The sequence below is a fragment of the Pelodiscus sinensis genome, chromosome 2 (genome assembly GCF_049634645.1).
Source record: "Pelodiscus sinensis isolate JC-2024 chromosome 2, ASM4963464v1, whole genome shotgun sequence".
NCBI lineage: Eukaryota > Metazoa > Chordata > Testudines > Trionychidae > Pelodiscus > Pelodiscus sinensis.
In genome coordinates this window covers 138,526,150-138,545,999 of record NC_134712.1, presented here as the reverse complement: position 1 = coordinate 138,545,999, position 19,850 = coordinate 138,526,150, and the positions used below count along the sequence as shown (strand labels likewise).

At 45.6% G+C, this 19,850-nt stretch overlaps 1 protein-coding gene across 7 annotated transcripts in view; it reads left to right on the top strand.

Moving 5' to 3' along the window:
* The first annotated feature begins 1,172 nt into the window (after window positions 1-1,172).
* TENT4A (terminal nucleotidyltransferase 4A) overlaps window positions 1,173-19,850 on the top strand; it is a 92,872-nt gene continuing 74,194 nt past the window's right edge. For 2 of the 7 annotated variants that reach the window (XM_006127297.4, XM_006127296.4), the window contains exon 1: window positions 1,178-2,188. In XM_006127297.4, coding sequence (XP_006127359.2) covers window positions 1,455-2,188 — 734 coding nt within the window. In that variant the 5' untranslated portion in view covers window positions 1,178-1,454. Of the gene's footprint in view, window positions 2,189-19,850 lie in introns of all 7 variants that reach the window. The other 5 variants (XM_006127301.4, XM_006127300.4, XM_006127302.4 and 2 more) reach the window with 5 other exon arrangements.

Sequence of the window (19,850 nt, the reverse complement as noted above, 5' to 3'; positions counted from 1 at the left end):
TTAAAATATACACAGGGAAGTCTCTTAGATGATGCAAACTACTGTACTGAGTTGTAAATAAACATGTTTTAATACTCAGATGTGCTATATTGGTTGAAGAAATATGTGAAGATGTATCAATAGGGAATAATTTAAATCAATGTTTTTTGGTTAATTAAATCAACCTGATTTAAATCAATTCACCTTGCCCCTGGTACTAAATTGGGAAAGAACCTGTCAAATGGCACTCCTGCCCACAATATGGTCTCACTAGCCTCTTTAAGTCAATAAAAGTTCCACATTAGTAAGGAGAATGACATTACACCAGCAAATTGTTTTAAATACAAATTTGGGGTGATACCATAATTACCACTTGATTGAAAGGAAGGGCTCATTTATGCTTACTACTACTGTGCACTGCAGGAGAAAGGCATGAGGAAACTGCACCTGTCTAATGCACCAGTGTCTTCTGGGGCCTCTGGCCCTGCCTCTTTCCTACCTCAACTAGCAAAAGCTGGTGTACAATTACTATGTTGACTCCATGAGACGTGTATAGCATTTGACATCTGCGAGGACAAACTGGCCTGTTGTGACTCAGAGGCACACAAGTGCGACGCAGTAGATTTTGTGCTCTTCGGCCCTGTAGAGATGCGGGGATGGGGCGCCAGGGTAGGTTCCCTAATGCGGGGGGGGAGCCAGGCAACCCCTGCCCCGTAGGCTCCCACCCCTGCTTTAGCGCCACTCCGTTACCGGGGGGAGGGGAGTGCGCGGCTGCCCGCCCCTCTCCAGATCTCCAAGCAGGGCTCACCTGGGAGCGCTCGCCACGTGCCAGCCTTTGCCGCGAGGCGCAGCCCTTGGGCGCACGGGGCGCGCAGAGTAACAAGGCCGAGGGGGCGGCTCGCGCTCGGGCTGCAGGCAGGGCGCTGCGTAGGGAGGCCGCGTAAAGGCTCGTGCGGGGCGCGCTGGGCTCGGTCCCGCGGCGGGACTGGCTGGGCTCAGGGAGTGGGCGGAGCCGGCGCAGCAGCTGGGACGGGCGGCTCCCTCCCTCCCTCCAGCCAGCGGCAGGCGGCAGCGCGCAGGCGTGGTGGGGCGCAGGCCCCCCGCCCCCCTTCTCGGATTTTCCGAACGGTTCCAAAATTCCACGCGCCGGGAGGATCCGAAGGAACGTTCCGAGCCCCGCCCCGCGCGACCAGGCGGCCCTGCCCCCGAGCTCCCAGTGCGCATGTGCGGTTGCCAGGGCGGCCATATCCCGTGAAGGTTTAAAATCGGCGGAGCATGCGCACTGCTGGCTCCGGCTCTGGCGAGGGGACGCCACATTCGGGCAGCGGCAGCGGCTCTTCAGGCCGGACCCGGCTGCTCCGCGCGGCCCCCTCCACCCGCGGGCTCCCTCCGCGCCGCGGCCGATGTGGCTGCCCGCCGCGCGCGTGTAGCGCCGCTCGGGACGGGGCGCGGGGCCGGCCGGGGGCGCGGGGTGGATGGATCCCCGCGTGGCCTGGATCCAGCCGGAGCAGATGGGCCCCGCCAATGCGCTGTGGATGCAGATCTGGGAGACCTCGCAGGGCGCGGGCGGGCGCGGCTTCCCGCACTACTTCTGCCTCAACTCGCCGGCGCTGGACCCCGCCGCCTGCAGCCGGCTTGGGCCGCCCAGTTCCCCGCCGCCCTCGCCTTCGACCCCGGACCTGCTGACCGGGCTGCTCCCCGCCGGCGGCTCCGCGCGGGGCGGCAGCGAGGGAGGGAGGCGGCTGCAGAAATCCCCCTCCGTGTCCTCCTGCTCCTCCGTGGAGTCCGGCACCGAGAGCCCCGGCTTCTCCTCCTCGGGCTCCTGCAGCAGCGGCTCCTCCTGCGGCCGGGCCGGGGCTCGCGGCAGCGGGGCCGCCCCCGGGGAGTTTTTTAACTTCCACGAGAGCAAAGTGAACAGCGGGAGCGCGCCGCGCCCCCTGCACCAGCCCCCGCAGCCCGCCGCCAGCAGCCCGCACCAGCCTGCGCCCGCCTCCCCGCAGCAGCAGCAGCAGCATCAGTACCACCCGGGCCGCAGGAAACGGGAGAATAAAGCGAGTACCTATGGGATGAATTACCTGCTCTCTGGCAGCTCGGGGGCCGCGCTTAACAACTGCCCCGGCCAGCAGGCGCCTTGGCATCCGCCACAGCGAGCGCTGCAGAGCCCCGGCACACCCTGGAAAACCAGGCAATACAGCTTGGGGGTACAGGGGTGAGTAGCCATTTCCGGGCGAGAGTGAGCAGCCCGCTGGGAGGGGACGTGCCTGGAGTGGTAGAGAGACGGGGCTCTGCCTGTGGTAGCCATAATAAACTGCAGGAAGTGGCCTCTTCCTTTGCTGTAGCCAGGTCAGTAGGGAGGAGGGAGGAGTGGTGGCTCCTGCTAGGAGCTCGGGTGGCAGCGAGGCACAAACTAGCGGGCTCCGAGCCGGGTGTAAAAATAGTTAAAGGGCAGCAGGATTAAATGAGCCTCTTATAAAAAGCATTTACATAAATCACTACTTTGGGCCCCGTATTGCAGGCATAGCATTCGGGTAGCTCCTTGCTGGGCAGGTCAGCAGCCCCTGAGAAGAGACCGAATGAAATCTGTCTGGCCTACTTTGGCCATAGACATGAGTATTATCGAGTGGGGACAGTCTGCATCTTGGAAGCTAGCCAGAGGATCTGTCACTCTAGAAGCTGGGCTCTGTTTTTTCAATGCATGGAGAGGCTGAGATTTAAATGTCATGTCAAACCCAATTTCAGATTAAAGGGGTATCTTAAGGAAGTAACCAAAGTGTCTTGAATGGCTGAAATGCCATTCTAGGTTACGAAAAACAATTGCAGATTATATAAAATTGATTAATTACGTTGCTTGACTAATTGAAAAGTGATGAACCTTTGAACTGAGTGGTGCTCTTTTTTCCAAAATACGAACGAAAACACTTTAACTAGAGAAGTCTCTACTACACAATAATGCATATTTTTCTTGATAGGTTATTATTGATATGAATAGGATTATTATTATTATTTTATTATTATTTTTAAAGCTAGCAAGCCCTTGAGACCTTTTGGTCTCATGCATTACAAGCTGTAGAACTTCATGTGGTTACCCTAGTGCAGAGCCCAGTTACTTGTTGAATTATAGCATAAATCTTTCAGTTCATTTATTCCACTTTCCTCCCCTCCAATCAGAAAAAAGCATGTACTTCTGCAGAAAGCACTGGACACACTTTTTCCAGCTTTGGAAAAGGAGAATGAATAGATTCTCAAACTTCTTATTGGAGCATGTGAAATCCATGGTAACTGAACGTTGCTAGAAGTAACAGATACAGTGCATTTTTACGGAGAATTTAGAAAATAGGTAAATATCTCTTACCATGGTTAGTATACAATAAAAGGCAAGGAAGGGGTAATTCCTACAGATAGAAAAGATTACACAGTAAAGTTAGGATGAGCAAATTAGTCTAGCAACAAGAATAACATTTCTTGAATTCAAAAGCTTCAGAAGGGTAGCTGAGTTAGTTTGTAACTTGAAAAACTTAAAACAACAAATAGTCTTGCAGCACCTTAAAAATTAACAAAACATGTAGATGGTGGTATGAACTTTTGTGGGCATAACCCACTTTTTCAGACGAATGGAGTTATAGGGTCAGTGCATGGTGAAACACATTTCTTGTGTTATGACTCAAACAAATTTTGTATCTTGGCAGGAGGTTGGACTGCATCATGACCTGTGGTCCCTTCTAAGGCCAAGTCTACACTGGCACTTTACAATGCTGTAACTTTCTGGCTCAAGTGTGAACACAGGCCCCTCCTCCCCCCATCGCCCCTCCCCAGCACAGAAAATTACAGCTGGACCAGCCTACAGTGGCTTCCAGCTGTTAGCTACTTCTCTCTCAGAGGGGATTTACATAGAGTTCTGGGAGAGCTTTCTGCTAGAGCTGCTGTGGCCATGCTTTTAGTTAAAAGTGCTGCCACAGCTGTGCTTTAAACTGTTAGATATAGACAAAACCTAACCCTATGATTCTATGACTCAGATTAGCAGGTTCTAGTGCTATAGTGTTTGTCAAAAATTGTAGAAGGACAACATCAAGAGTACTTTGTCACTTTTTAAAAACATTTTGCTTTGTAACTTTGAGAGAGAGCAATACAAGTTAATTAAATTGAAATAGTTTAAATTTCTGGGCCAGATTCAGGTTTCTAGTGAATAGTGTTTGTCAGGGTTACTAAAACATGTTCTTCCTCTGCACCATGCCATGCTGACGTGAAAAATAAAAATCCATTGCATGCATGGAAGACCCATAAGGGTGTGTTAAAAATATTCAATTTGCTTCTGAGAGAACTTTTTTAATTCAGTTTCTTCATATTTCAAATGTTGTTCACTTCTATTTCAGTATTTCTTTTTAGTCAGTCTCACCATTTAACTGTTTTCTGTCGAAGTGCCTTATTTTCTTTCTCTTTCTTCTGGGTAGTTTACTTAAATTCCTTGTTGTGTGAAGGCTTTTTGTTTTGAAGGACTATGTTAAGTTGACATTGGTTGTTGGAAAGATTAATGAGAGAGATTGAGAGATATTATCTCTTTAGATTTACTGTGAATACTATGCTTGTAAGTAGGCATTCCAGAGATTTGAATAGTCCTATTAATGTATATGGGATAAGTCTATAAAACATGTTAATGTCTATAACATTTTTTAATTAGGAATTGTTCTTTGACAGGTTGTCAGTGCTCACTGTAAATAGTAAAACCACTATTTATCTCAAAGCAGGAGTGAAAGGGATATAAGTGAGTAGTGGAGTACTCCACTACTCACTTCCCCTCCCTCTTGATGCCTCTGTATCTGGGGGGGCAGAACAGGAGCTGGTGCTAGGAGAGCTAGCTTTTAGTTCCCACCCCACAGCACTGTCTCTGCAGTGCTGCTCCCCCAGCCTTCCCACTTCTATCAGAGGTAGGAGCAGGGGTGAGGAGGAGCTGCCACGAAGCAGCCTCTACCTGTAGTGGGCTGAGGCTACTGCCGCGAAGCAGTTCCTGTCCATGGCCGGCTTGGCACACCTGGCTCCTACTACATTTAAACTGCAGAGTCACAGTGGGAGTAACTCTTCGACTGGCACAAGCCATTCCAGAGCACCTTTCCAGATCAACTACATGATTAGGCGATGCAAATATTATCCACTACACAACTAGTCAAATTACCCACCTCTTAACATCCTTAGGACAAGACTGGTGCTAAAGTCTAGTGTATCCGGGATTCAATATTTACCAGTACAATAAAAATGCTTCCTGAGTAAATCCCTGAATCGCTTGACTAGTGCTACTATACCATTGGCGACAGCTACTGTAATACAAATACTGACATTGTGTAGTCAAAACCATTAAATTGAAGTGTGTGCTAAAGATGTGTAGATAGAATTTTCCTTTCAAACTCTTTAAAGCATTGTAGTGATAGGCTGGACCTATTTTGAAAACAATAGCATTTTACTGTCTAAATATTGAACCACCAGTCTAGCTTAATTCATGTTTCCATTCATAAATAGAGAATGGAATCGCCGCAAGTGATGCAGCCAGACTTGCTGAGAAACAACATACAGCCCTATTAAACTTTTAAAGTTTTTACATTTCAGCATATTTCATAAAAGTATTTAAACATGCTCTGAAACTTTGAATTTGTGTTGTAGTTGGAATAGTTTCTAGTAAATTAAAAATAGTACGTAGCAGCAGTTCTGGCAGCTTCAGAATCATTCTTTTAAAATTAACATTTGGTATGTGATTAAGAGGAGTAGGCATAATGTTCTGACAAGTCTGTAAGGGTGCGTCTAAACTACTCCCCTCTGCCGACAGAGGGATGTAGAATTAGGCACATCGCTATTGCAAATGAAGCGGGGATTTAAATATCCTGCGCTTCATTTGAGTAGAAATGGCCATCGCTTTTTGCTGATGTGGCACTGTGCCAGCAAAAAGCAGCAGTCTAAATGGGGATGGGTTGACAAGGAAAGCCTTTTCCGACCGATTCTGTAAACCTCGTTGCACGAAGCATAAGGGATCAGTCAGTAAAGGCTTTCCTTGTCAACTGATCCCTGTCTAGACTGCTGCTTTTTGCCGGCAAAGTGCTGCGTTGGCAAAAAGCGATGGCCATTTCTATTCAAATGAAGCACGGGATATTTAAATCTCCGCTTCATTTGCAAAAGCGATATGCCTAATCTACATCCCTCTGTCCACTGAAGTGTAGTTTAAACAGACCCTAGAAGATCTAGTAAGTGCTCAAGGAAAAGCCGAAAGTCTTTCTTTGTTCTCTGCTGCTTCTTATTGGAATTGGGACTCATTGTATAGGGTCCTCTTAATACAGATGGCATCACGTTGTTATTTTAAATTGTTTATAATGGTAGTCTTCACTCATTTAAGGATTGCTAATTAACCAGTAAGATCAGAATGTAAGCGTAAGTATTCTAACTCGGGATGTTAAAATGTGTGTGTTTACACAAACATATAACTGCTGAAAGTTTCAGTGGTCACACTTACAGTCACATTGCTGTGTGTGATGCCCAGTGACCCCTGGCTCTCGAGGGGATAGAGGGACTCTTCCTGAGCCAGTGCTCACAGGGAGCTAGCTTAGAAGCCCAGGCTCATTGGTTAACTGTGTACACTATTACATCCCTAATTGCAACAAACGTATTTGTAACATTGTAAGAACTTCTGTTGATGACATTGAAGTTCTGATGAAGTGTTCAGTTTTCTGTTATATTTTTATCATATCTACTGTTACATTTTAATAGCTTGCATTTAATAGGCTTTATTTGTACCCAATGGTCAAACTTGTGTTTAGGGAGAATTCGTATAGTATGCAGTAAATTAGCCTAACTAAAAGTTGTACAAATATTCAGTTGCATTTCTCATATTGTGATGTTCTAGTCAGAAGACTTGGATTTTTAGTGTTAATGAAAATATTATATGGCAAGGCCTAGAGGCTTTTCAGTTCACCAGAAAAAGACATGGCCTGAAAAACCCCTGTCTACTTATTTACATCTTAGTTAGACAAGCTCCCCCAAAAAAAAAAAAAAAAGTCTTCAGCATCATGCAGAAGGTGTCAAAATCCATTTTCTTATGAGACAATTCCAGAGTCATGAGGCATTCTACTGATGGCTCTGGCTTGGTACTACTTGTGCAAGTAGTCAAATTATCCAAATACTATTGATAGGAGGAAAGGGATTCCTTATGTTGGCTAGTTTCTTTTTCTTTAAGGCATTATGAGGCTTCTAGTGCGCTGAAAGTATCCAATTAAGTTCTGAATCTCTGATTTCAGCACTTCATAAGCATATGAGAAACTTGTGCCACTGCATTGTGCAAAAGCAACAATCTACAGCTTGTTTTAAATGCATTTTATTTAACTTTTTAATACTTAGATAATGTCCCTGTTAGAGGCTGTGGTGGTGATCTAGTGTAGAAGTCATGAAAACAAGGATTACTGTGGTTCTTAGAAATACACAGTGGACTTTGAAGCTGAGAAAAGAGCTTTTGGACCACTTTCGAAATGTAATTCTCATTGTTTGACTTGTGGTTAAAAACAGGAATGAAGCTGCCATCTGTTTTTATAGCCTTTGTTTTAGTTAATGGAAAGTAGCTACTGAGCAGGCAACGAATCACCAATGCTTTTCCTCAATCTATTAACAATTCCCTTAACCAGTTTAATCCGGAGGGAATTCTTCACTATGAACACGTTCAAAATTGATGTTGCCTCGCTTGTTTTACTCAGTCGCTGAAGAATAAATGATTTACATTCTCCTTCTAGGCAGCAGTCCTTAGTGTCTAGTTCTGGTGTTGAGGGGAAATGTAAATCACTGCCTTGGGAGGTGGTATCTGAATGTGAGAGACTGTTTCTTTCGCTTGCCTTTGTGATGTACCCAGATCTGGGCACGCCCCTGCTGGTGCTTCCGAAAGTGCCCCAGGCTCCAGTAGTTAGTCCTGGTTGGGCTGGGGGCGGGGGGAGGAAAGGGGTGTTGGACATTTTTCCTCTTACCTTGCATGGACTGCTCCTGGGCTGCAGGCAGTTCTGCCCCACCCACTTGTCCCACACTTCTTGTCCCAATTCATCCCCATTGGCAGTAGGAGGGGGTCACTGAATGTATGGGCAACTGTCCACTGAGCCGTCCCCTACACTGAACCATCCCACCTTGAAGAGCCCCCCCCAAACCCATGTACCCAGGTTCCAACCCCTCTAGAAGCAAGAGGTTGAGATTTAGAATCCCATGCTGAGCTTCAGTAGACTTTTTTTCTGGACCCTCGTGCAGAGTCCTGTTCGCCTGCACCCAGAACCTTCCAATAAACCTTTGTGCATCCAGCCTTTTCCTTTCCCACCCAACTGTCCACAACCAGATTGCCCCCCATAGATCTCTCACCCTACACCTGGGTGTACCCCCTTTATTAAGCCCCCCTCCCTGCTTTCATCCTGTTGGCTTGAGCATGCCAGGATTAGGAAGTCAGGGCAGGCAGACTCTGTTCTCATGATCTTAGTGCACCTTGTGTGGAGGGGTAGGCCTTGGCCCTTGTGCTGTTTCAGGGTTGGATGCAGCCTCGTTGCCAAGCTGGTGTCCCCTGAGTGTGGGAGCTGCAGGGTGATTCCCACCTCTCTCCAGCCTGTGTTATGCTGGAGCGTCTACTCTTATTGCCCTTCTGATCTATTATCTGTAACAGTTTCAATTGTAGTTCAGTGGCTGTACTGTGACATTGCAGAGTACTACTTAGCCATTCCATTTATTAAGCCCCCCATCTGGAAAAACATTAATTTCAACAGGGATACTCAGGTGTTGAACAGCTATTTAAGTGCTCTGCCAGATCATGGCCTAACTTCACTCCTAAGGATGTGCTGCCCTACACAATCTGGGGAGTGTCTTTCTCCTCAGTTGGAGCCCATGTCAGTGAGTGATTTTTTTTTTTGGGGGGGGGGTGTTTTTTGCTTTTCAATAGAGTGGCCCCCGACTCGCTAGCAATCCTGTCCACGCAGTTGATACAATATGCTCTAATGGAATTTAAAATCAATTAATGTAACAAACTAGTATGGAGAGTTCTCTGCTATTCATCAGAAATCAAAGTTCATCTATTTTCTTCACCAGCTCATTTCTTCCTAAGAACAGTTTTCAAATTTAAAATATCGGTATCCTTATGCCTGAGGCTGGCTGGCTGATGTATGTCTTCTCCCTTTTTCTGAGTGATTGGGTGGAGTGTGGATAAGGATGGAAGCATATTTCTAATTTCAGACCTTCAACTGATAGGGTAAGATAGGGTAAAAGTTCTTTATCCTGTTCCGTGTGTGCCTTCATATTTGACATTGTAGGAACGGTTGAAAGTAATAACTGTGAAGAAACACTGCAATAAGTACTACTTAATAGAGACTTGCTTTACTGAACAGGTTTATTAGGATGTGTCCGAAGGCAATTCTGTCTTTTAATGCCATTAAGATAAGTTTAGGACAATAGTTGCAAAAATTAGACTTTCACAGAACACACTTGGCCAGGGCGACAAGGTTACATAATGTTTAAACAGATCTTGCATTAAGATTTTGATTTCCAATTTGTTAATACATAAAATATGTTGACAGATTAAAGATTATATTCTGTGAAGTGTCTGAAGAGACTTTAAATGGTTGTCTTCATATCTAAATGTTAAAATGTGTTTTTATTTAGGTAAATGTGTAACTGCTGAAAATTTTCGGTGCCCACACTCTGAGCTGCTAGTGCATTAGCATGACCACACTCATGACACTTGCAGCACTTTTGGGAGTGGTGAATTCTAGGTACCTCACAGAGCACCTCTTCCTCTTCTGCTGTGGAGGTTTGTGGGGAGGCATGGGGCATCATGGGTCTGGTCCCAATGCCGTGTGGTGCATTGCTTCGCATCCCAGCAACCCCTGTGCTTCTATCTGTATTTGGCATCATCTTTTGACAGCTTCAGTGCTTCTGTCTTGTGTGTAAAGTGTAGAGCTGTAAAGTGGTGATGAGGAGTCTGAGAAGCATTCATGTGACATGGGATTTCTTGTGACATTCACAGAGGTGCTTACCGCAGTGGAATGTCGCTTTTGGGTTCGGGAAACAAATGCTGAGTGTTGAGATCACATAGTCATGCAAGCCTGGCATGAAAAGCAGTGGCTGCAGAACTTTTGAATGAAGAATGTCACTTTCATGGGACTGTGAGCTGAGCTCGCCACTGTCCTGCAGTACAAGGACACATGAATGAAAGTTGCCTTGTCAGTGGAGAAGCCTCTGGCGATTGCACTGTGGAAATTGGCTACTCCAGACAGGTTTCACTTGGTTGCCAATCAGTTTGGAGTGGGAAAGTTGACTGTTGGACTAGGGATATGAATGATTGGTTGATTATCTGATGAGCAAATGCTTCTCGGATAGTCGACTAGTTACTCCCCCGTCCCCTTTGCTGCCTCTATCAGAAAGAGGCAGCAAGTGGGGGGAAGAAGAGGTGTGTTTCAAAGTGGCAGCACCATGTGGAGCCCAGAGCTAGACCCTGGGCTCCATGTGGCGCTGCTGCTCCGAAATAATGTGTGCAGACTGGGGCCAGCTGGGAGTCCCACGCTGGCCCCCTCCTTTCCATAGTGCTTTTCGCCTTTGAAGTATAGTAACAGCCCCAGGGCTGTTGCTACACTTCAGAGGTGGAGGCACCCTTATTGACTAATCAAATACTTGATGCAAATTACACTGATTATTCGATTAGCCAATTAATTGAAATTTTACATCCCTATGTTGGATTTGTGCTGATGGAAGTGTGCGGGGCCATCAGTCACATCGTCCTGGAAAACACTTTGACTCTGGGCAACATGTGTGAAATTGTGGGTGTCTTTGCACAGGTGGTCTTCCTAAACTGCGGTCGGGCGATAGATGGTGTGCACGTTCCAATTCTGGCACCAGACCACCTACCCTCAGAGTACATTAACCACAAGGGGTATTTCTCCATGGTTCCTCAGGTGCTTGTGGGCATTTCACAGACATTAATGCAGGGTCAAGTGGAGACTTTCTTTCCAGATTAGAAGATCACCATGGGGAAATTGGAAATACCTGCTGTAATCCTTGAAGACTGCTTACTCCTTAATATCTTGGCTCATGAAACCATACCTGGGGAGCCTTGAAAGCCGCAAAGAGCAGTTCAATAACAGGCTGAGCAAGTGGAATGTGCTTTTGGCCATTTGAAGTTCCGTTGGCTTTGTTTGTGTGGGAAGCTGGACTTGTCCAATGATAACATCTCTATGATTCTCTGTGTGTGCTGTACCCTCCATGGTATTTGCAAAGGAAAGGGTGAAAGCCTTTCTCGGGTGGGACCCTGAGTCACAGCACCTGCAGGCTGAGTTTGAACAGCCCATGACCATGGCTATAAGAAGCAGAGCATGGGGCTGTAAGGATCAGGGATGTATTGAGGCACAATTTGATGCTGAAAGTCATTAAACCTGGTTGCTATGCATGGGGGTACAGTGGTTGTGGTGTTAGATGGTGACTCACTGATCTATACACTGGACTTAGCACTACACTGAGCGTAGCTTTGTTGGGGGACGCTTGCTTGCTCTTATGTAATGGAATAAAGATTTCTTTGAAACACGTGACTCTTATTTAGTAAACTCAAAGGAAAGGTAGGACACCCATGACACATGAAACAAACATTTTCACTGTGAGGCAGGGAGGGAGCGTGCAGTAGACAGGAGTTGAGGAGTGGCCTGAGAATATAACAGGTTTGTGTTTGTCCACAGTTCATATGCAGCCCTGATGTCTTATGCCGTGTGGAAGAGGGCATCCACTGCACGTTGCCGAGCAAACAGGAAAGGGAGTTTCAAATTTCCAAAAGAATGCAAAGGTAGTTCTTGGTTACCTGAGCAAAATGTTAAAGTTCAAACAGATGACCAGAGAGATCAGAACAGGCATTATAGGAAGGATGCTGGAGGCCATTGTCCAGAGGGCAAGCAAGCTCTGCGCTTTTTGCAGAGGTGGTTTGCCTAATGTGCACTAACTGTGGAGCCAGTGTGGACACCATGACAATTACAGCACTGGGGGCTGATTTGCAGCACAGTACTGCAAGTAAGAATATGCCAAGGCTACTTTAAAGAGTTGATACTTAACAGCCATGGTCCTTGAAGTATTTTTTCTGCTTATTCATGTTATTACCCTAGCATCAGTGTTCCCTCTAATTTTTCTCACCCACGAGCAGAAGAAAATTTCATGTGCGATGATGTGACATCACTTCCATATTGGCGCATATAACAAAATTCATGTGGTGTGGGTGGGGCCTTCCAGTTCTAAGAGTGAGGGGGGGCTCAGGTCCTAGGGTGAGGCAGGGGCAGAGGGTGGGTACAGGAGTTAAGGGAGACTCTGGGGCCAGGCTGTACTTGCATTTGGGTTGGGGGAGAGGCTCCAGGTTTGTGCCATCTCTCTCCCAGCCAAATCCAAGTGGAGGCCAGGCTAGGTTGCGGATGAAGTGGCTCTTCTCCCTGCCTTAGGCAGGTGCCTTGAGCACCTGTGTGGTGCTAATGAAGCAGTTGTGGGGCCACATAGCTTACCGGGAACCTTAACTTTCTCTCTCTCTCACTTTTGTTTTCATAGGACTCTCAGGTTTGGTTGATGGGATTGTAGTTTTGGATGATTGGTTTAACATCTGTGTTTAACATTCAGTGCTCCAAAGGGCATTTTTCCTAGAGCTCATCAGCACATTGAAGTATATTCCACAAGTATGAATAGTCAAAGCAACTGTTAGGGACAATAGTTTATTAGCCTGATGGCTTCACTGTTATGAGGAGTGGAATCCTATTGTGTTACACAGTGTCCCTATGCTTTGAGGTCCCATCTATGGGCATGTCCAGGGCTCGCTAAGCAGCAGCGAGTCCTGCTCGCCGACTGCGCTGCGCAGCCCCGCTGGGCTAAGCAATCTACTCGCCCATGGCGAGTAGATTTTAATTCGTTGAGCCCTGGGCATGTCTATATTTGTAGTGCTGCAGTGATGAGCTGTACCAGTACAGCTGCAATGTATGTGGTACACTGAGAGAGCTCTTGTGTCAATAAAACCATCCTCATGAGTAGCAGAAGCTATGTCAGTTGGAGAAAGTCTCCTGTCGACACAATTTTGTTCATACTACCCCTCATTAGTGTGTTTAAAAAAAAAAAAAAAAAAAACCCAGATAGTCTGATAGCACTTTATAGACTAACAAAACATTTAGATGGTATTGTGAGCTTTTGTGGGCACAGCCCACTTCTTCAGATGACTCATTTTTTCAGGAAGAACAGCTCTTGCGCAAGAGGGGGGGTTTGCGCAAAAAGGAGCCATCTAAACAGCTCCTTTTTGAGCAAAAGCCTCTTATGCAAAAACAGCTCCTAATTAATTATGCAAATGAAGCACGGCAATATGCTACTCCACACATCATTTGCCTAAGCTTTTGTGGAAGAAGGGTGCAATATAGATGCAGACTTGGTGTGCTGGTAACTAGAGCCCTGCAAATCCATGGATATCTGCAGATATGGATGCAGATATGATTCATTTTTGCAGATACAGATGTGGATGTGGCTACAAATTTTGTGTCCATGCAGGGCTCTCTTTCTAACTCACATTCTTAACCATCAGTCTTACTTATCTAGCCAAACTTGTATGTGCAGAAGTGAAGGGGCACCTCAAGTATGAATTAGGATGAAAATGGTAGCAGTAGCATTTTGAGTAGACTTGGTAGCCCATTTCAGAGGGGTAGCTGTGTTCTTCTGTTTCAGCAAAAAGAACAAGGAGTCCTGTGGCACCTTAAAGAGTAACACATTTATTTGGGTGTAAGCTTTTGTGGGCTGGAGCCCACTTAGTAGAGACTGGAGATGAGGTTACAGTAATCAAGAACATGAAATGAGGGGACTTTAGGTGATTTGTAGCTGTCTGGACAGGAAAAATGATTGTTTGGGATTTTTAGGGAAGGCAAGTCATCCCTGGGTTAAGAACCATCTTCCTAGTCAGATACCATGTTCTAGTTGGTGATTGAAAAAAGGAGGGCTGAGCGTAAAGCAAGATGACGAGCTCAGATTTCGGTTATGTTGAATTATTGGTGTTCACCTCTTTTAGCTATCCTCTTTTTTTTTCATAGGCATTGCAGTGGAGCTTAACAGCTCCAACTAGGCACCTAATGTACTTGGCAAATAATATCTTAAATGGAAGCATATTATTTATTTTGAGTATATTAATCTGGTGGAAAATTATCAAAACCACCTTTTTTGCAATGGATTTTAACTATCTTTCAAGGTAGTTTTTGCAAGTGGCTTTAATTGTATCCAGAAGGCTGGATTAATTGGACATATCTAATCGTGTTGTCTTCCTCACATAAAAATGAGGGCACTTAACCCTCTTTTCTTTCTAAAACTTTCTAAACTTAAGAATAAATATTGTTCATTCAAGCTTAGCCTTGGCTTTATATAATTTAATTCAGTTCATGAAGTTCAATTTCTCTAGTGAGTGTTTGGCCCCTCAAAGGATAGTGGTGAAGTGCTTTGAGGCCAAATCACATCCAGAAGCTTATCATATGCTCCTGTGTTCTAAGGCTTAAATTAAGATTTTTTTTTAACCTAGTTAAAATTAGGATAAACTCCACCTGAGTACAGGGGCATGAGAACAAAGAGATGCATCTTAATGCAAGAAACACAGGTGTAAAGTTCAGTTTTTGGGAAAGAGTGCAACGGATAGCAAACATTGTGTACTCTGTGAATACACACTAACTGTATCCTGCTTTCCTGTGGTGGTGTTGGGACAGCTATTCTGATTCTTATTCGAGTGGTGCTTGGATTAGAGAATTACTAAATCCATGGTAACTAATCTGATGTGCTTCCCCTGTGTACAGTTTATTGCTGTTAACCTTATAAACCTACTTACATGAGTTAGTTTATTTCACAGAAGGCACCCTGTGTAGTCATTGCTTCTATGAGTAATCCATCACACTGAGGTAATCATTCTAAAATAAAGAAGTATTCCTAGTTATATTTAATTCTGCATCTTTTGTCCATGAACCTCCAAATCCTTTACATAGAAGGAAAAGTAAAATAGATGGGGGAGGAAACAGAAGACTGAAACACGGTGGTATGGTGACTTCTCGAAGGTCACAGTTAGTCTGACAAAGGTGGTAATAGAATCCTGTTTTCCTAGTTTTCTTTCTTCCGCTGTATTTTACGGTCTCAAAACCACAACTGTGTGAAGGATACTTACCTGTAATAGCTTCTCAAAAACAATTTCCTAGTTACTCATTGTGTAAATATTTGCTGAAGAGAAAGCAACTCAATTATATTACTTCATTTTAGTGTTCCACACACATTGCTTCAGTAGAACGGACGTGTGTGTTGCAAATGAAATATCATTTTTCTGATATCACAGGTATTCCATTTTTCACTTGGGGCCTACTCTAAAGTAAGTAACTTTAAAGTAAGTATATAAAAATACAGGGCTTGAAAAAATCTGTTATAGCCAGAGACTAAGGCCTTGTCTACAATGGCAAGTTACAGCACAGTAAATCAGCCCCCAGTGCTCCAACTCCTGCGGTGTCCATGTTAGCAAGGTACTTAGACTAGGGATGTTAATTATCGGTTGGTTGATTGAGTAATCTCATGAATTCTTACCGATTAGTCGACTATTATGTAAGTCCCCAGGGGCGGGGCTGGCAGCAGCGTGGATTGCCAGGTGGAAGCTAGTCCATGATGGGAGCCAGTTTTAAAAACCAGCTCTTTGTTGCCCTGTGCTGCTGCCTCTGATGAAGAGGTAGCAGTGTGGGGTGGCAACAGCCCCTGTCTGGGTGGGGGGAGACGAAGTCCTGAGCTCCTGGACCCAGCGCGAATCCTAACTGAGCCAAGGTGGCTGCCTGCTTGGTTCCTAATACACTTTAAATGCAGAGCCACAGTGGAGGTAGGTCCCAGAGCCAGTGTGAGCCAGAACTGAGCAGGGCTGCCGGCCAGCCTACTAAAAAATTTACTGGTGCGGGAGAGGGAAATGCATATAGTCTATAGCACTAACCTATAAGCTTTTGCTTATCGGTTACTTGATGGTACTATTACATCCCTAACTTAAACCACAGCAATTGTAGAGTTCTTGCTCACTAAGTAAATTGCCTCAGCGTGACATGGAGAGCTCTCTGAGCAGTGGCTATGGTGCGGGGGTGCTAGTGTGGATACCATAGTGTATTAGTGGTATGACTGTCCTCTGGTACCTGTTGCGCAAGAACAAGCACTGTGGATCTGGTCATCCATTTAAACTCTGCTGCCCTGCCTTTGGGTGACCAACCCTCAGATCCATTCTTTACAGTCTTTGGGAATTTTAAAGAATGTAAAGAAAGTCCTCTTCCTGTTTGCTCAGTGATGCATATAGTGCTGTTAGCTCATCTTTCTAGGTGACTGTTCCTGTTCCACGTATCAGGTGATCACTTGCTTGGAGCAATGCCACAGTGCTGGACCTTATCAGCTTTTGGGGAGAGGAGGCTGTCTAGTCCCAGGTGCCCTCCAGCCATAGAATCATGATACCTATGGGCAGGTATCAAGATGCATAATCAAAAGAGGCCATGACCATGATGCATTGCAGTGTAGTGGCAAATTAAAGGATCTGTGGAACACCTACACAAGGCATGAGAGGCAAACCACTGCTCTGGTGATGCATACTGGTTCTACAAAGAGCTGGATGAGATACTTGGGGGCAATCCCCCCCCTTCACTCCAAAGACTCCTGTGGATATTTGAGAGCTTGGTACATTCCAGCGTGGATGGAGCCATGAGGAGGAAATTGTCTCTGCCCCCCCCCCCCCCCTCTTCAGTGCATTCATCCACAGAGGACTCTGCACGCATTTTGGACACATCAAGAGCTCTTTTCTACTCAAAAGGAGTCTAGTCAGTTTCAGCAGTCGGCTGTTAGGAAAATGCAAACAGGAGAGGATGCCCCTGGTAAGTAGCTTTGATTTTTTTGGTGGGGGTGGGAGGGTTGCAGGAAGCAGGCTTGGGTCTTTGTGGTGCTAATACCAACACATATGTAATTATTTGGAACAGTGTGCTGATGGATACTCACTTCACAGTAATAGGTTGAATAGATCTCTTTGAAAGTCTCAAGCAGATACTGGCCAATCCACTTCTGCAGGTTCCTTGGCAGAGCTGCTTTGTTCCTTGTCCCTTTAAGGCTAACATTCCTGTGCCACTGTGCCATAAAGGGGAACTACTGCTGCACATAGGCAGCTGCATAAGGATGGAAGCCACAGTCTTTCAGAAGACTCTCCCTTGCTTCTGTGCTCACCCTCAGCAACAAGCTATCATCCAGGGTGAACACAGCCTGTGGGAAATGTATGGACATTGATTATAGGGCCCCCCTGCAGTGTTGGCTCTCCCTAAGACACACATGCCCAGACCACAGTAAGGCGTGGCAACAAGGAATTCCCTTGTCCAACTGGGTAACTCACCATTTAGAGGAGAGGTGGCTTATATGTGCTCACCCTGGGGCAGCCAGTTAGTGATAGGTATGTGAATAGTACTTAAGTTTAAAATGGGTCATGTCAGTGCTCGGTCTAGTGTTAACAATGGTACCTCTCTAAAATGTTGTGTTTTTGCTTCACAGAGAGAACCTTGGGATCTCAGCCTTTCCTTTTTATTGCCAGCTGAACAGCTGCATGGAGTAAGGAAGCTGCCTTGGAAAAGTAAAGAAGACCTTTTGTGTAACATTGCTACAGGCCACTCCTGAAATGAGAGAATTGGAGGAGTGGAGGGATAATGAGAGGAGAGAATAGAAGGATTATGCTGAGTGTCAGAATGAAGCCACAGCGCAGCTCTTAAACATTAGGGCACGCCAAGCTGGCATATTCCAGGCTCTGCTAGCGCTGCTCATTGAGCAGCTCTGCACCCATTTTCTCATGCTCCCCACAACTAGTGTCCCAAAACTGTTTTCAATGCGCTCCTGTCTCACTTCCAACACATTTTGGCTACCATTTTGTATGGTACCTGTCACATGATGTGCTAGATTCCACACCTATCCCTTCCCTGTCCAGCCTTACAGACTGTCACTGGTGCCTACTGCACTTAACCCCTATCTATCCTCATGCAGTTTAGAACTGTTAAAGTGGAGCATCCCTTGCACGGCACAACAACCAATAGGTCTGTATAGGTTATTGGACATATGCAAATCAGTAAATGCTCTGGGCCTCTCTTCCTTTCCACCCCTCATCCATCTCCCAAAGGGTAAATGTGTCACGCTGTGTGTCTGTCCTACATCTGTTGTTGTTAATAAATTCTTGGTTTTGAAGTCTTTTATTCCATTACATGCAATCAAGCATAGCCTAGTCAATATATTATAAGGGCTAATTATGGTCCTCTAATAGCATTGCAGCCATTGCACTCCCTTGCACAGCAACAAATATTACTGGCTTTCAGTGTGAAATTGCTGCCTCAAAGCATCCCTGATCCTTATGGCCTTGCACTGTGCCCCTATAATAGCCATGGTCTCAGGCTCATCAAATGTAGCTGCTAGGCTCTGAGCCTCAGGTGTCCTGCCCTAAGTGAAGTTTTCACTGTTCCCATCACAAATACTATGGAGGGCACCATGCATGCCTATAAGCATGGCTCGACAATTAGTGTAATCTACTCGCCCGTAAATGCACGCGCAGCGTGCTGAACCATGCGGCTGGCGTGCGGGGCTTGCTGCTTGGCAAGCCCTGTCTATAAGCATAGGACTGTTATCAGCTAGGTCCAGCTTCCCATACAAATATTGCGAGTGGGCTTTGAAAGGCCAAACGCACACTTCAGTCACTCTGCAACTACTCAGCCTGTTGAATTGCTGCCAAGGCTCCCTCTGTATGGCTTTGAGTCAAGGTATTAAGGAATCTCCCAGGATCACAATGGGTGTTTGTTTCCCTACAGTGATCTTCTAGTATGGGAAGAAAGTCCTCACTGGCAATTTTTCAAACAAGCTAGTGTTTCGAAAGTTGTGTGCATCATGCACTTTTCTGGATCATCACGCATTAATGTTTGTGAAGTGCCCACAGTAATCTACAAGCTCATGGAGACCTATGGAGAAATATCCTTTCTGATTAATATACTCCGAGGCTAAGCGATCTTGTGTCTGAATGGGAATATGTATGCCATCTATGATCCCTCTGCAGTTAGGTTGTCCCATCTGTGTAGAGCCATCCACAATGTTACATACCGAATCATAGAATACTAAAATTGGAAGGGACCTCGAGAGGTCATTGAGTCCAGTCCCCTGCCCTCATGGCAGGACCCAGTACTGTCTAGACCAGTGTTTCTTAAACTGTGTTCTGCGGACAACTCGCAGGTATGCCGCCACCTCTTTGTTTTTGTTACTACTTTGTTTTTGTCTTTTTTTTTCCTGACATTTTTTTAAGAGAATTTTTATAGGTGTTTTACATTAAAAAAAAAAAATTGTTTGGTGTTCTGTGATCTCAAAAAGTTTAGAGAAACACTGGTCTAGACCATCCCTGATGGATGTCTATCTAACCTGCTCTTAAATATCTCCAGAGATGGAGATTTCACAACCTCCCTAGGCAATTTATTCCAGTGTTTAACCACCCTGACGGGAAGCTTTTCCTAATGTTCAGCCTAAACCTCCCTTGCTACAGTTTAAGCCCATTGCTTCTTGCCCTATCCTCAGAGGCCAAGGAGAACATTTTCTCCCTTCTCCTTGTAACACCCTTTCAGATACCTGAAAACTGCTTATCATGTCCCCTCCGTCTTCTCCTTCCCAAACTAAACAAGCCCAATACTTTCAGTCTTCCTTCATAAGTCATGTTCTCTAGACCTTTAATCATTCTTGTTGGTCTTCTCTGAACCTTCTCCAGTTTTTCCATGTCTGTCTTGAAATGTGGTGCCCAGAACCTCACACAGTATTCCAACTGAGGCCTAATCAGCGCAGAGTGGAAGAAT